Genomic DNA, 14,929 nt, shown 5'->3' on the forward strand with positions numbered 1-14,929 from the left:
ATTGATACCATTGGGCTGCAGGGTTCCCAAGCGGAATATGAGTTGCTGTTCCTGCAACCTTCGGGTGGCATCGTTGTGGCACTGCAGGAGGCCCAGGATGGACATGTCGTCTGAGGAATGGGAGGGGGAGTTGAAATGGTTCGCGACTGGGAGGTGCAGTTGTTTATTGCGAACCGAGCGTAGGTGTTCTGCAAAGCGGTCCCCGAGTCTCCGCTTGGTTTCCCCAATGTAGAGGAAGCCACACCGGGTACAGCGGATGCAGTATACCACATTGGCAGATGTGCAGGTGCACATCTGCTTGATGTGGAAAGTCTTCTTGGGGCCTGGGATGGGGGTGAGGGAGGAGGTATGGGGGCAGGTGTAGCACTTCCTGCGGTTGCAGGGAAAAGTGCCGGGTGTGGTGGAGCTGGAGGGGAGTGTGGAGCGGACAAGGGAGTCACGGAGAGAGTTGTCCTTCTGGAAAGCAGATAAGGGTGGGGAGGGAAAGATGTCTTTGGTGGTGGGGTCGGATTGCAGATGGCGGAAGTGTCGGAGGATGATGCGTTGGATCCGGAGGTTGGTGGGGTGGTACACGAGGACGAGGGGGATTCTTTTTTGGTTCTTATTGCGTGGACGGGGTGTGAGGGATGAGGTGCGGGAGATGTGGGAGACACGGTTGAGGGCGTTCTCGACTACCGAGGAGGGGAAGTTACGGTCCTTGAAAAACGAGGACAACTGAGATGTACGGGAGTGGTAACAATTTTGGTTTAATATAAAAAGAAATGTATTCAGAAACAGTTTTATATTGACAATAACGGTTTCCACATTAATTTGGGAGATGTTGGCCTGGAAGGAATGTCACTAAGGTAGTAATCAAAGGTGAGGCTAATGCTCTGGGGATATGGATGTAATTCCCACCAGAGCAGCTTGTGGAATTTAAGTTAATTTAATAAATCTAGTTTCAGTAATGATGATCATGACAATTACCATCAAAAGCTGTAAAAACTCATCATGTTCACTAATCTCCATTAGGAAAGGAAATTTGCCATTCTGATCTGCATTAGCCCCAAACCCATCTCAGTGTGATTGACTCTTAACTGCCCTCTGAGATGGCCTAGCAAGTCACTCAATTCAAGGGCAATTCTGAATGGAGAACAAATGCTGGCCTTGCCAGCAACCCCACATTCCATGAAAATAATAAGAAAAATGGGAATGGAAGATACTGTGTACAATGTCATATCTTTGTTTCACTGACATTTTTATTTCTTTATCAGCTCAAGGTTTATTTCTCAGAAGATATGTGTTTTCTCCCTCAATTTCTCCCAGCTAGGAACAAGTGGCTTCCATCTGATCCACAAATCATATCAGAAGGACTTTATGCAATTGCTGTTGTGTTAAGTTTCTCCCGAATTGCTTACATTCTACCAGCAAATGAAAGCTTTGGTCCACTGCAGATTTCCCTTGGAAGGACAGTGAAAGACATTTTCAAGTTCATGGTCATATTTATTATGGTGTTTGTCGCATTCATGATTGGAATGTTCAACCTTTATTCCTACTATCTCGGAGCAAAGTATAATCCAGCCTTTACAACGTAAGTAAATGCATAAATCATAATATAGTCAGTACTATTTTATTCAGTAGGAATAAATTTTATGCAATGATTTGATACACACTGGCATAAATATTTTAAGCAATTTCCAATGCAAATTTGTTCTACAAATAAAATGACAATGAAATCTCACTGGTTTTTTTAAATCTTCAGGCATGTCATTCATTATTTATTGCTATTTGTTAAACCACATACCTGTGTTTGATCTATTGCATAAATAACCATTTTGTACACACTAGCAAGTCTAACAAGAAGATGTATCTACAGCCAAAGTTTCAAACAGCTGAAAATTCTTGTTCATTGTGAATATAGGGAAGATTATGTCCTTCCTTCTCCTACTCCAGAAGGACTTATGACATTAGTAAATACCAACAATACATTGAAGAGAAAATGTTTCAAGAAACTTGTTGGGCGTATTATTAAACATGTACCTTGGAAGAAAAATCCAATTACTACAATTAGGAATAGGAAAATAGGAAAATAAGTCATTCAGCCCTTTAAGACTATGAACAGCTCATTCTGAATTCCCCAAAAAGCATTGTACAAAGTTTCTCCATGCACCACATGTTGCAGGAAACTCTGGAATGATGATCTAACCTTGTACAATCATTAGATAACATTCATCTTGATTCCTTCCTCATTTGGTCTTTTCCATAGTTCCAGCAGCTGAGGGGCCATCATGATCAACATACGAATTAGCTATCTCCACAAGACTTAACCATCTCCCTCTGTAACCAACGTTTTAAAACTCAGTCAGTCACATTCAGAACTTAACGTTCATTCAGATATTTATATTGGGAATCTATTCCACATGACTGTCATTCTGTGAAAAATTTCTTTTAAAGTTGTTCTTATTAACTCATAAGCTGATGCTCACTGTCAATTTAAAATGATTAAAATTTTGTAAATGATATTTCAAATGGTAATCATCTTTCTAAATCTTTGATTTGCTCATTGAAAGTACATAAATTAATGTCCTTTTTCAATATATAGGGTGGAATTTTCCCATTTTCAGTTAAAGTGTTTTGTTGAGTGAGATTCTCGATCCACCATGATTTGCTGAAATTTTTCTTCCACTCTTCGCCTTATTAGTTATGCAGCCGGGCTCGTAAGCACCTTTCTGGTGGGTGGGGGTGGCGGGGGGAGCTGTGCAGCCAGACAGCTGGAAATGCTTCCCACTTTCACAATTTTTCATCTTTCCTGCCTCTGGCACCTTATATAAAGATGAGCTGCCCACCACTTCAGACACAGCTGCCCCCCACACTGTGGTGCTTAACCATTTTCACCATCAGCCAGAGGAAAGGCAAGCTAGCTCCTGCTTCACAGCCAGGGACATGGAGGTGTTGGTAGATGTGTGATGGAAAGGAGGACACTCCTTCTTCTGCTGGCTGCCACATGCGAGACCACATCACCAGACCAGACCAACCCAGATACAGATTGCTGAGTCAATGCTCTGTTATTACATGCATCATGTCCACTCAACAGCTTTCACCCGCTTCATCCTCCCAACCGACTAACCCTTCCTGTCCTCTGTGCTTTAGCTCACACGCTGGAGACACACTATGACCTATCCTTCTCATGAATCATCACAATTGCCAAAAAGTCCAACGCTAACAAGTGGGAGGTGGACAACAAGCTCCCCACTTCTTACGAGCTGAAAATAGTGGAGCTGAGTGTGGTTGAGCACAACCATTTCTGGGGGGAATTCAAGAGATCTCAGTGGGTAACCAACCCAATAAGCCTGACTCCCATTACCACCAATGCTAACTCATTCATAATTTGCACCAGCTTTTATCCGTCTTAGGCAACTAGTTCATTCTTTTCTCTAATGCAGGCACTATCTTTAAAAATTTTCTCAACATTGAGAACCTCATTTTTTTCCATTCTCACCATTTTTTTCACTCCTTTCTTACCATTCCTCACACTACACCAGAGGTGGGAAAATTTCACCCATGATGTCGAAGACCTGAAATTGCAATTTCACTCTTTGAAATATTTCCGAATGACCATTGCACTTTCTCAAGTCTCCAAATGTATGTTTAGAAATATTCTATGCAATGTCAGATTATTAATAATTAAGTTATAAAAGATTATTGAACAACCCTGTAAATATCACATTATTGAAAATAAGGAGATGTTTGTTTGAACAAAAACTCAAATGAATACCATTTCCACTTCTCCCGAGCTTTTGTTACAACAAGGCAAGGGTAGGCCGTTTGAAAGCATGCTAAAATTTCACTGATTTCTGTATTAATCCAAATCTGGAACTAAATTCACTATTGTGTGTCCCCTATTTCCAAAACAGGAAAGGGCTATGATATACACCATTTGATGAACATAAATTTAAAAAGAATGAATTCTCAACGATTAAAAGGAAACTGTTTCTCAGTGACATTTCTAATAAATAGCAGGACAGCATCTTTTATTCATATTAACATTGCAGAATTCAAATTGCCCATATCTTTCATTGTTGCTGGTTAGTAGGTATCTTTCCTTGCAAAATAAAAGTTACTATGTAAGAGAAATTTCGAGAACAGCAAATGAAGAATGAGTTGAAACAGCAAACCAGGGTTTGGAAACAAGCACAACAACTATAATGGATCATAGCTAAACAAAAAATCTCAAGTCCTATCTGTTTCTTTGTGAAATTTTGCATATGACACAAGGATTAACTGTTAGTCTGAACTATCTCAGTCTGTCAGTCAGAATGGACATTAAACACAAAAGTGCTGAAAATCAACAGCCCGTCCAGAATTACAGCAGGGGTACAAATGATTTCCCACAAATTAGGCAAAAGCTGGATCTCAACTTTCTGTCTGTGTTTTTGAATGTCCTTCTAAGGTTTGCACCTCTCTCTGACCAAATATAGAGGTTGTGGAATTCCTGTGGAAATCTTTTATCCCCAACATTGTAGGAAGTTGAGTGAAAGCTGGCATTCTGGCCTGCCAAACAATATACACTGGCATGGACTTTTACTCCCAAGTCTGGTAATTCCTTACTCACCATGCCTAGTTGGGAAAGTGCCCCATATGGATCATGTCAACTTAATGACAATTCATGCAAGTAAAGACATTACTCTTTTCTTTTTACACACTTCATGCCAACTAATCCAAAATTCAGCACGGACAGATTTCCAGAGCCATGCTGTGATGCAATAAAATTACAATACAATTCTAAGCATTTGTAACTGACTTCACTATATAAAACAACTGCATTCACGAATGTCCATTCAAATACTTAAATCCCCTCAAGTGCCCAATCCCTTATCAAAACAAACATGTTTGTTTTGATAACACCACAAAGATACTTATCATTTAGTAATCTCTTTCAGCTGTCAGTCAAACTTAACTTACAATACCATCCTATTACTGTAGTAATGACAAGTTGTGAAAAGCTGCCAATTATTAATAATGCCATAATTATAGCACTTAGGGTTATATAAACAAACAGTTATTGAATGTTGAATTTATTTTTAACTTTGACAGACATAGGCAGAGAATTATCTTTTAAAGGACTGACCATTCAACTGATTTGACAGCTTGACAGTTCTACAGATCTTATTCACCCTTCAAAAATGTTTACGATTTCTCTAAACAATCATAAACCCAATGCTGTGAGATAAGAACCTTTCTATTGTGAAAATACGGTCTGGTCAGCACTGAGCTCAGATCACCCTGCTGAGCTTGGGCTTCTCACAATGTCACTGCTCCCTCCCCACAACCCTTCCTCCTCCATCCAGTCACACAGTGCCCCCAATAAAAAAAAAGGATCTGCCAGAAATAGAGTCTGGAGACCCAGATCCGCATCCTTCTTGTCATTTTGAAATGGTCCCCAAGTATCCTATGTTCCATGAAATGCAGACGATGATGTCCATTCAAGAATCAAGATCTATTTGCTGCCCTAGTCTTGGTCTCTTGGTCTTCTTCAGCATATTGATGAGCCTTTTATTGATATGGACATTCACTATTAAAAATAAAAGAACTCCTGCAACCTTGACACCTTTGGCAGGGTCGTGTCCAGTAGCCTGAGATAGGGATATATAATGTACATACACTAAACTGTCAGCCTCATGAGTTTTTTCTTCCTTCAATTAAAACAGAAACTTAAAGTAATTCAAATGTCTGCTCAAGCAATGTTACTAACTGCTCTATTTCAATATTGTACATTGTCACACATTGCTATTTGTTAGCAACTCTCTGACACCTCCTCCTACCGCCCCCTTGATCATGACCCCACCCCCGACCACCAAACCATCCACAGCCTCATCACCTCAGGTGACCTTCCACCCACGGCCTCCAACCTCATTGTTCCCCAATCCCACACCACCCGCTTCTATCTCCTTCCCAAAATCCACAAACCTGACTACCCTGGTCGACCCATTGTCCCCACCTGTTCCTGTCCCACCAAACTTACCTCCACCTATCTCGACTCCATTTTCTTCCCCTTGGTCCAGGAACTCCCTACCTACATCCATGACACCACCCACGCCCTCCACCTCCTCCAGAACTTCCAATTCCCTGGTCTCCAACACCTCACCTTTACCATGGACATCCAGTCCCTATACACCTGCATTCCCCATACAGATGGCCTGAAGGCCCTCCGCTTCTTCCTGTCCCGCAGGCCCAACCAGTCCCCCTCCACTGACACCCTCATCCGCTTAGCCGAACTCGTCCTCACCCTCAACAACTTCTCTTTCAATTCCTCCCATTTCCTACAGACAAAGGGGGTGGCCATGGGTACCAGCATGGGCCCAAGTTATGCCTGCCTCTTTGTAGGTCACGTGGAACAATCCCTCTTCCGTACCTACACTGGCCCTAAACCCCACCTCTTCCTCCGTTACATTGATGACTGTATCGGCGCCGCCGCGTGCTCCCACGAGGAGCTCGAACAGTTCATCCACTTCACCAACACCTTCCATCCCAACCTTAAGTTCACCTGGACCATCTCTGATACCTCTCTCTCCTTCCTGGACCTCTCTGTCTCCATCTCCGGCAACCACCTAGAAACCGATATCCATTTTAAGCCCACCGACTCCTACAGCTACCTAGAGTACACCTCCTCCCACCCACCTTCCTGCAAAAATGCCATCACCTATTCCCAATTCCTTTGCCTCCGCCGCATCTGCTCCCAGGATGAGGCATTCCACTCCCGTACATCTCAGATGTCCTCGTTTTTCAAGGACCACAACATCCCCCCCTCAGTGGTTGAGAACGCCCTCGACCGTGTCTCCCGCATTTCCTGCAACTCATCCCTCACACCCCCTCCCTGCAATAACAACCAAAACAGAATCCCCCTCATCCTCACGTAACACCCCACCAACCTCCAGATCCAACGCATCATCCTCTGACACTTCCGCCATCTGCAATCCGACCCTACCACCAAAGACATTTTTCCCTCCCCACCCTTATCTGCTTTCCGGGACTCCCTGTCTGCTCCACACTCCCCTCCAGCCCCACCACACCCGGCACTTTTCCCTGCAACCGCAGGAAGTGTTACACTTGCCCCTACACCTCATCCCCATCCCAGGCCCCAAGAAGACTTTCCACATCAAGCAGATGTTCACCTGCACATCTGCTAATGTGGTATACTGCATCCGCTGTTCCCGTTGTGGCCTCCTCTACATCGGGGAAACCAAGCGGAGGCTTGGGACCACTTTGCAGAACACCTACGCTCGGTTCGCAATAAACAACTGCACCTCCCAGTCGCGAACCATTTCAACTCCCCCTCCCATTCCTCAGACGACATGTCCATCCTGGGCCTCCTGCAGTGCCACAACGATGCCACCCGAAGGTTGCAGGAACAGCAACTCATATTCCGCTTGGGAACCCTGCAGCCCAATGGTATCAATGTGGACTTCACAAGCTTCAAAATCTCCCCTCCCCCTATCGCATCTCAAAACCAGCCCAGCTCATCCCCGCCTCCCTAACCTGTCCTTCCTCCTACCTATCCCCTTCTCCCACCCCAAGCCCCACCCCCATCTCCTACCTACTAACCTCATCCCGCCCCCTTGACCTGTCCGTCCTCCCTGGACTGACCTATCTCCTCCCTACCTCCACACCTACACTCACCTCTACTGGCTCCATCCCCGCCTCTTTGACCTGTCTGTCTCCTCTCCACCTATCCTCTCCTCTATCCATCTTCTATCTGCCTCCCCCTCTCTCCCTATTTATTTCAGAACCCCCTTCCCCTCCCCCATTTCTGAAGAAGGGTCTAGGCCCAAAACGTCAGCCTTCCTGATTCTGATGCTGCTTGGCCTGCTGTGTTCATCCAGCTCTACACTTTGTTAACTACAAAATAGCACAGGTTATGCTTTCTTCTCAAATTGTGGAGTCCTTCTGTTAAACAAAAAATAGCAGTCAACCTTGCTTTTAAATGCAGAAGATAAATTGTCATGAAAGCGATTGACAATCTTTGAAATTATTTAAATTAATATTGTATCATCTGTTCAGTATCCTCTTCCATTCTTTTAGCGTTGAAGAGAGTTTCAAAACCTTATTCTGGTCGATATTTGGCTTGTCAGAAGTGATATCTGTTGTCCTCAAGTACGATCACAAGTTTATTGAGAACATAGGGTACATCCTGTATGGAGTGTACAATGTTACGATGGTGGTGGTGCTGCTTAATATGCTAATAGCCATGATCAACAGCTCATATCAAGAAATTGAGGTATGATTTTAGAGATTTATCTTTAGAAAATACATTTTCAAAGTTACAGAATGTTTGAAAAACTTAGTTCAAAGTATCAGTGTGCATGCACTCTAAATCAGTACCCAGTGCACAATTCAGTACATGGACAGGTTACATAAAGTGTAACTGAAGCATTAAATTATTATAAGCATTAAATTATTATAAGCATTATGCTAGTTCTTTCCCAATTTGCAAACAAAAAGATGGGAACACACAGATCAGTTGAGAATAAGAAAAAAATCATCAGGATTAACAATTACCGTAAAGACATTAAGTCTCCGCCCATCAAGCAGACTGATCAAAAGCAAATTAGGGAATTTTAGGAAACTTTCCCACCCAAGTTAGTCATCGAAATCAGCAGGTGGCTGATCCAGACTAAAACATCCCAACTTTGTTCATATGCCGGTGTTGATGAAGATAATTATATCTGGGAATAACAGAGGTGCTGGTGCTGGCCTTGGTGTTTATAGCTTCATTAGTAAAATGCTGAATTATGAACACCTCACCCATCACTTCATTCACACGTTTGACTCCCAATGCCAGCACTGCAGCCCCTTTCTCTCAGCCTGGGCACTGCAGCCCTTCCCCCTCAGCCTAGGCACTGCAGCTCCTCCCCTTCAGCCTGGGCACTGCAGCCCCTCCCCCTCAGCCTGGGCACTGCAGCCCCACCCTGGTGATTGAGAGTGGGACAGTATGTGCCTGAAGAACATTCGCTCGCCACAGTCATTTGATCCTGCCATCAAAGGTCGGGCCCAGTTTGAGGACAGAATGCAATATTTTTTTCCGGGCTAATGACATTGGGCAGATGAAAAGTAACGAGTAATCCTTCTGACTGCTTGCAGACCTGCAATATTTTTGGTTACAAAGGGCTCAACTTTCTCAGAGGCACCAGACACTAAAACCTTCCAAGAGTTGACGGAGTTGGTTAGGGAATATTACAAATCCAAAACTCCTCTAATTCTGAGATGCTATCGGTTTTATTGGCTGTTAGAGAACCGTGAGAATCCGTATCGGGATTTTTGACAAGGTTAAGATGACTGGCAGAGGCATGTAATTTTGAGTTAACCATGAATGAGGTGCTGACAGACCGTTCATTTTGTGGGATTAATTACGTTACCATGCAGAAGTGCCTTCTAGCTGAAGCCCAACTAGACTTCAAATAGACACTACAACTGGCTTTGTCATTTAAAAATGTGAGAAGTGAGCATGGGAGCTACAGGGCATCCCAATGGAAGTAGATTCCCTCACCTGTCCTACTGAGCTTGAGGAACACCACTTGAATGTCGGCACTCGCAGAGCCTCACGCAGGGCATATCCTGAGCAGAAGAACCCTAGGACAGGCCAAAACAGAACCACACAACAAAGCCAAGCCTCAGCCAAGTGTCTTAAAAAGTTCTTAAGGATCTGGGCCAGCAAGCCATTGTAATTGCTCTTGGTATGCGAACTCAGGACAGCAAAGGAGTCCATAAGGCCTTACTTGAGTAAGAAAACTTGGAGGCTGGTATCCAGGAGAGTGCACATCCTGTCAAGTCCCCCTACATGTGGGTTGGAACAATTAAATAGCTTAGCAACATGAAAATTGGAACCAATTAAAATTAATGTTTGTTTAAAAGGTCACCCAGTTCCCATGGAGGTTAATAGAGCATAACTGAATCTGTGGTTGCACAGCCCGTCTTTAACAAAATTCACTCAGGACTCCAACTCTTAAGTTTGCACAAGATGTCAGCCAGACTGAGAATATACACTGAGGAACAATTGCAAATTAAGGGTACAACTTCAGTTCCGATCTCCAATGAGAAGCAGTTGGTGCAGTTACCACTGATGGTAGTAAGAGGCTCAGGACCAAGTCTGTTGAGGTAGAGTTGGTTGAGAAAGATTCACCTAGACAGGCTCAACATTTTTCACTAAGAAAATGGTTGCCTCAGTGAAGTCCTAGTGAATTACCCAGGAGTTTTTCAGGAGGGGCTTGGGACTATCAAAGGCCACTTTACATGTTGACCAGGAAGCAATTCAGCGATTTTGCAAGGCCCGCCCGGTGCCATTTGCCTTGTGGGCAAAAGTAGGGGTGGGAATCAGGAGGCTGGAGAGTGAAGGAATCATCAAATCAGTGTCCTTTATGAAGCTGGACCTTGATGAGCCTGTCCTTTATGAGCCTGCCTGCAATTGCAACTGGATGAGGAGTCCCAGAAGTACGTTACAATTAATATCCATAAGGGTTTATACCAATATACAAGACTGGCATTTGGGGTATCATCTGCCTGTGCCCTTTTCCAGTGGACCATGGAGAACATTTTACAAGGGCTACCCCAGGTTGCCATTGATCTGGATGATGTACTAATAATGGGGAAAACCAATAAAGAGCACTTGGAGAACTTGTATGTAGTGCTTAAACATTTATCCCAAGCTGCCGTACACCTTAGAAGGTAAAAATGTGTGTTCCAGTCACCAAGTGACCTACTTGGGTTACGGAGTCAACAAAACCAGGTTACACCCGTTGGAGAACAAAGTGAGGGCAATCAAAGGTGCCCTGGCTCCCACATCTGTACCGAAGTTTAGGTCTTACATTGGGTTAGTGAATTATTACAGAAAATTAATATGTAACCTGGCCTCAATCTTGGTACCCTTTCACTTGCTATTGAAAAAGGATCAACATTGGAAATGGGCACGTAGCCAAGAAGTAGCCTTTAGGCACGTGAAACAGCAGCAATAGACATCTAAGGTACTGGCCCACTACGATCCAAAGCGAAAGGTAGTGCTGACATGTAATGCCTCTCCGTACAGTATCAAAGTAGGGTTGGCTCACCAGTGAGGAACATCCAAGAGCGTATGCTTCCCAGACTTTGGCTGATGCTGAACACAAATCAGCCCAGATAGAAAAGGAAGGTTTGGCGGTCATCTTCAGTGTGGGGTGTTCCTTCAGTACCTTTACAGATGGGAATTTGTCACAGTAACAGATCACAAACCCTTGCTAGGGCCACTGAAGGAAGACAAGGCAGTGCCGCCCATAGCATCCGGTAGAATTTGGCACTTATTCTCAGCACATACGAGTTAGAACACCGTCCAGGAAGCCAAGTGGCTAATACGGATGCCTTTGGATACCTCCCACTGGCAGATACTCCACCAGTGGTGACTCCCCTAAAGGAGCCCATTTTGGTTTTAAACTTCCTGGACACCTTTCCAGTCACTGCTGACAATATTCAACCATGGACACAAAAAGGTCCTGTCCTAGTGAAACAAACAGCTGGTGGTAATGGGGGAAACAGAAGAACCACCCCAGATTGAAACCTTTCTGGACCCGCGAGACTAGATCACCATAGAAGACAGCATATTATTGTTGGAAGTAAGGGTGAGTGTCCAGAGTGAAGGTCGCTGCCAGATACTGGCTGAACTCTGCCAGGCTCATCCAGGAGTTTCCAAGATGAAGACGCTAGCAAGAAGCTGTATCTAGTGGCCAGGGTTGGATGCTGCCATAGCTGTGTTGGTGGGGCAGTGCCCAGAGTGCCAACAAGAACAATAATTGCCACCAGCATCACCCCACATTTTTTGGGAATGGCCACGTAAACCCTGGACTCAGTTGCATGTCAACTATGCCAGTCCTTTCGTGGGCTCAATGTTCCTGGTCATTGTAGACCTGGTCATTCAAAGCGGCTGGATGTGTATAAAGTTCATTCGGCAAACTCAGAAATAATGATTGAGAAGCTGCGAGCATCGTTCGTGATACATGGACTCCCAGAAGTATTGGTCATGGACAATGGGAAGTCATTTACCTGCAGGGAATTCAAATATTTCCTAAAGTCGTATGGCATGCGACAGATAAGGACAGCTCCATACCATCCATCGCCCAATGGTCTAGTGGAAAGGGCAGTCCAAATTTTGAAGGCAGGCTTAAAGAAGTAGCCCACAGTGTCACTTGATATCAAACTGCTCCAGTCCCTGTTTGATTATAGGACTGCCCCGCACACTCATCAAGAATAGCTCCAGCTGATTTGGTGCTGGGGTGAAGACACCACACCAGGTTAAACCTGATCTTCCCGGGGGCGGGGGAGGGGGATGTGAAACAGCAGCAGGAACGCCAATGCTGGCCACAGGCCTCCTCTAAGTGAGAGATACAATTTAATTTAGTGGATGAATGGGTACAAGGCGAGGTTGACGCGAGGTCAGGTCCCGTGACTTACACAATTTGGGTGAGGTGATACAGTTCTGAACAAACACCTGGATCACCTGAAAGCTGTTACCTCACAAATGGGACAGGAACAAAACACACCTGGCTCCTTAGAACAGCCAGAAGGCCTGTCAAAAACCGTAGGTTCTCCCTATCCGTATAGCGTCAAGGAAACCTCAGAATCCGAGATGGATGCAGCCTCGACACCATAACCACCAGAAGAAGAGGAGGAAACTCTCCCGAGACGCAAGAGACATTACACGCCGCTCGTGTCAGAGTCCAATTCAGAGGAACTAGACCTGGGGCGAAAATGTCCCGGGTAAAGCTACAAAAGAAAGGCCAGGCCTACATCCCTGGACTAAGGGTGTAGGGATGAAGTGATGGACCCAGGTGGACCTCGTTGACTATGAGGCCCTTGATTTGGCTCAGGTTAACAAGCCCAATCAGGAAAGCCCTGGCTGACCAATATAAACAGGAGATCAGAATCTCCTCAGTTCAGGGGACTGACTCCGAGCTGGATGGTCACAGCCAGTGTACTGTGCACAAGTAAATAAAGAGTGACTTGTTGGTGGGATACTGGCCTTTGTGCAGTTATTTCAAATTTGATTTACTTTTCACATTTTAAGGCACAAGACGGAGCATACTAAAAGAAGACATAAGGTCCATTTCTAAAAAAAACTAAGATTGCAAATCGTTCTGTCAATTACCATGAATCAAATTCTTTCATGATGAAAATTAGCTGGTTCACATACTTGAAAATCTCACTTGTTGAATGGGAAAACCAGTCAAACTACAGTAAAAGAAAATGGGTGCACAATAATGATTCAGTCAATATTTCAGGTAAGAGGTGAGTGAGTTAGCTTACAACACAAAGAACTCAAGGTTTTCATATAACCTGTATCCAAACAGAGAATCCTTACAACATCTTGCATAATTAGTCAGAGACATACAATTAATTTAAAATTAGCTTCATATTCAATGGTTCCCTGGATAAAACATTGTTTTTGCTTAGTTTTCTGCGAGTATGATCATGTTGAGGTTAGAATTGTACATAGAATTATATGTGGCACATCGAAGCCAAAAATAGACTGGGTCGTACGGCTTGAAATGAAGTATGAAAAACAAGATGAAACTACACAGCTGGTGATTATGTTTTGCACTGTTTATTCATCAAAACTAGAGCTGTAATGTATATAGTTGTAGTAAAGTTGAGAAATAGTATGTCCAATTCACCATCTCATTCACAATTTAACTGCAGAATACTTAACCTGCCATTTCTTTTCTTCACACAGGAGGATGCAGATGTTGAGTGGAAATTTGCTCGAGCTAAGCTCTGGCTATCTTACTTTGATGAAGGGAGAACCTTGCCTGCACCATTCAACCTTATACCAAGCCCAAAATCCATTTACTACTTAATATCAAAAATAAAAACCTGCCTTGTAAATTTGTGTAAATCCAAGGTGCAAAAATCTGAGGGTGACCTTGAAATGGGCATGCTGAATTCTAAGGTAGTGTTTGCAAATTTTATGTATTTGTAAATAATGGAAAATGTTTGCTTTCCAGTCTCATTTTCACAAATTTGATATTATTCTTATTAATTGCAGAATGTTTTAATTGAAAACCTACTTCCAATTTTCTATTTTAAACTAATTATACAGAACTCATAGTTTTATGGTGTTTTATCATGCAACTAAGGATCTAAAAGTTCTTAACAGCCAACTAATTGTTTTTTTTCTTTGAAATATAGAAATTTGGTTATAAGCAAAGTATTATCATTACAAAATAAACCTACATTCAATTCCGTTCCAGCCAGATCACCACTATAAATCTAATCCTAGAGGTTCAGAAGGTTGTGGTCTGAAAAAGCCAATTAGCAATCCGACGAGATATCAGGTTAGTTACCTACACAGGTTGTACTATAGATTTAGCCAACAGTGTGACAGTGTGCATAACTTCCTCCAGAGGGAGATATTAGATTGCATTTCACACTTCATTGCAGAAAATACAATAATACAAACCAAATATTTTGAACTCATTAAAAACATCTAAAGCACAATCTTTTGTGTTTTATGCATAAATCAAATTATAAATCATAATGGTCTTGCTTGGGTTTGCCAAAAGCAGTACATTCATTTTTAAAACAAATACTTGCTTGCATGTATTTAATGCCTTCTTACACCACATAGTCTCAAAGTGCTTAAGATACATACAGGAACTCTGAAGTAAAGTAATGGTGGTTGTTTTGGCAAATGCAGCTGCAAAATAGGATTCCACAAACAGTAATTAGATGCACAACTGGTTAATCTGTTACTGGTGGTGCTGAAGAATGTCCTACAGTAAATCTCCTATGAACTCTCTCCAGGGCTTTAACATTATTCCTTAAATAAAGTTGCCCAGAACTAAACACAATACGCCAAATGTGGTCTGACCAATGATTTATACAGGTGTAGCATCACTTCCTTGTTTTTATGCTTTATGCCTCTATTTATAAA

The 14,929-nt window shown here is 43.1% G+C and overlaps 1 protein-coding gene across 1 annotated transcript in view; it reads left to right on the top strand.

Moving 5' to 3' along the window:
* LOC109923396 (short transient receptor potential channel 7) overlaps positions 1 to 14,929 on the top strand; it is a 97,765-nt gene that overhangs the window by 75,577 nt on the left and 7,259 nt on the right. Inside the window, exons 4-6 of the mRNA XM_048603975.1 lie at positions 1,306 to 1,570; positions 8,059 to 8,254; positions 13,730 to 13,945. Of these exons, the coding sequence (XP_048459932.1) occupies positions 1,306 to 1,570; positions 8,059 to 8,254; positions 13,730 to 13,945 (677 nt within the window). The remainder of the gene's footprint in view (positions 1 to 1,305; positions 1,571 to 8,058; positions 8,255 to 13,729; positions 13,946 to 14,929) is intronic.

The sequence above is a fragment of the Rhincodon typus genome, chromosome 12 (genome assembly GCF_021869965.1).
Source record: "Rhincodon typus isolate 14 chromosome 12, sRhiTyp1.1, whole genome shotgun sequence".
Classification (NCBI taxonomy): Eukaryota; Metazoa; Chordata; class Chondrichthyes; order Orectolobiformes; family Rhincodontidae; genus Rhincodon; species Rhincodon typus.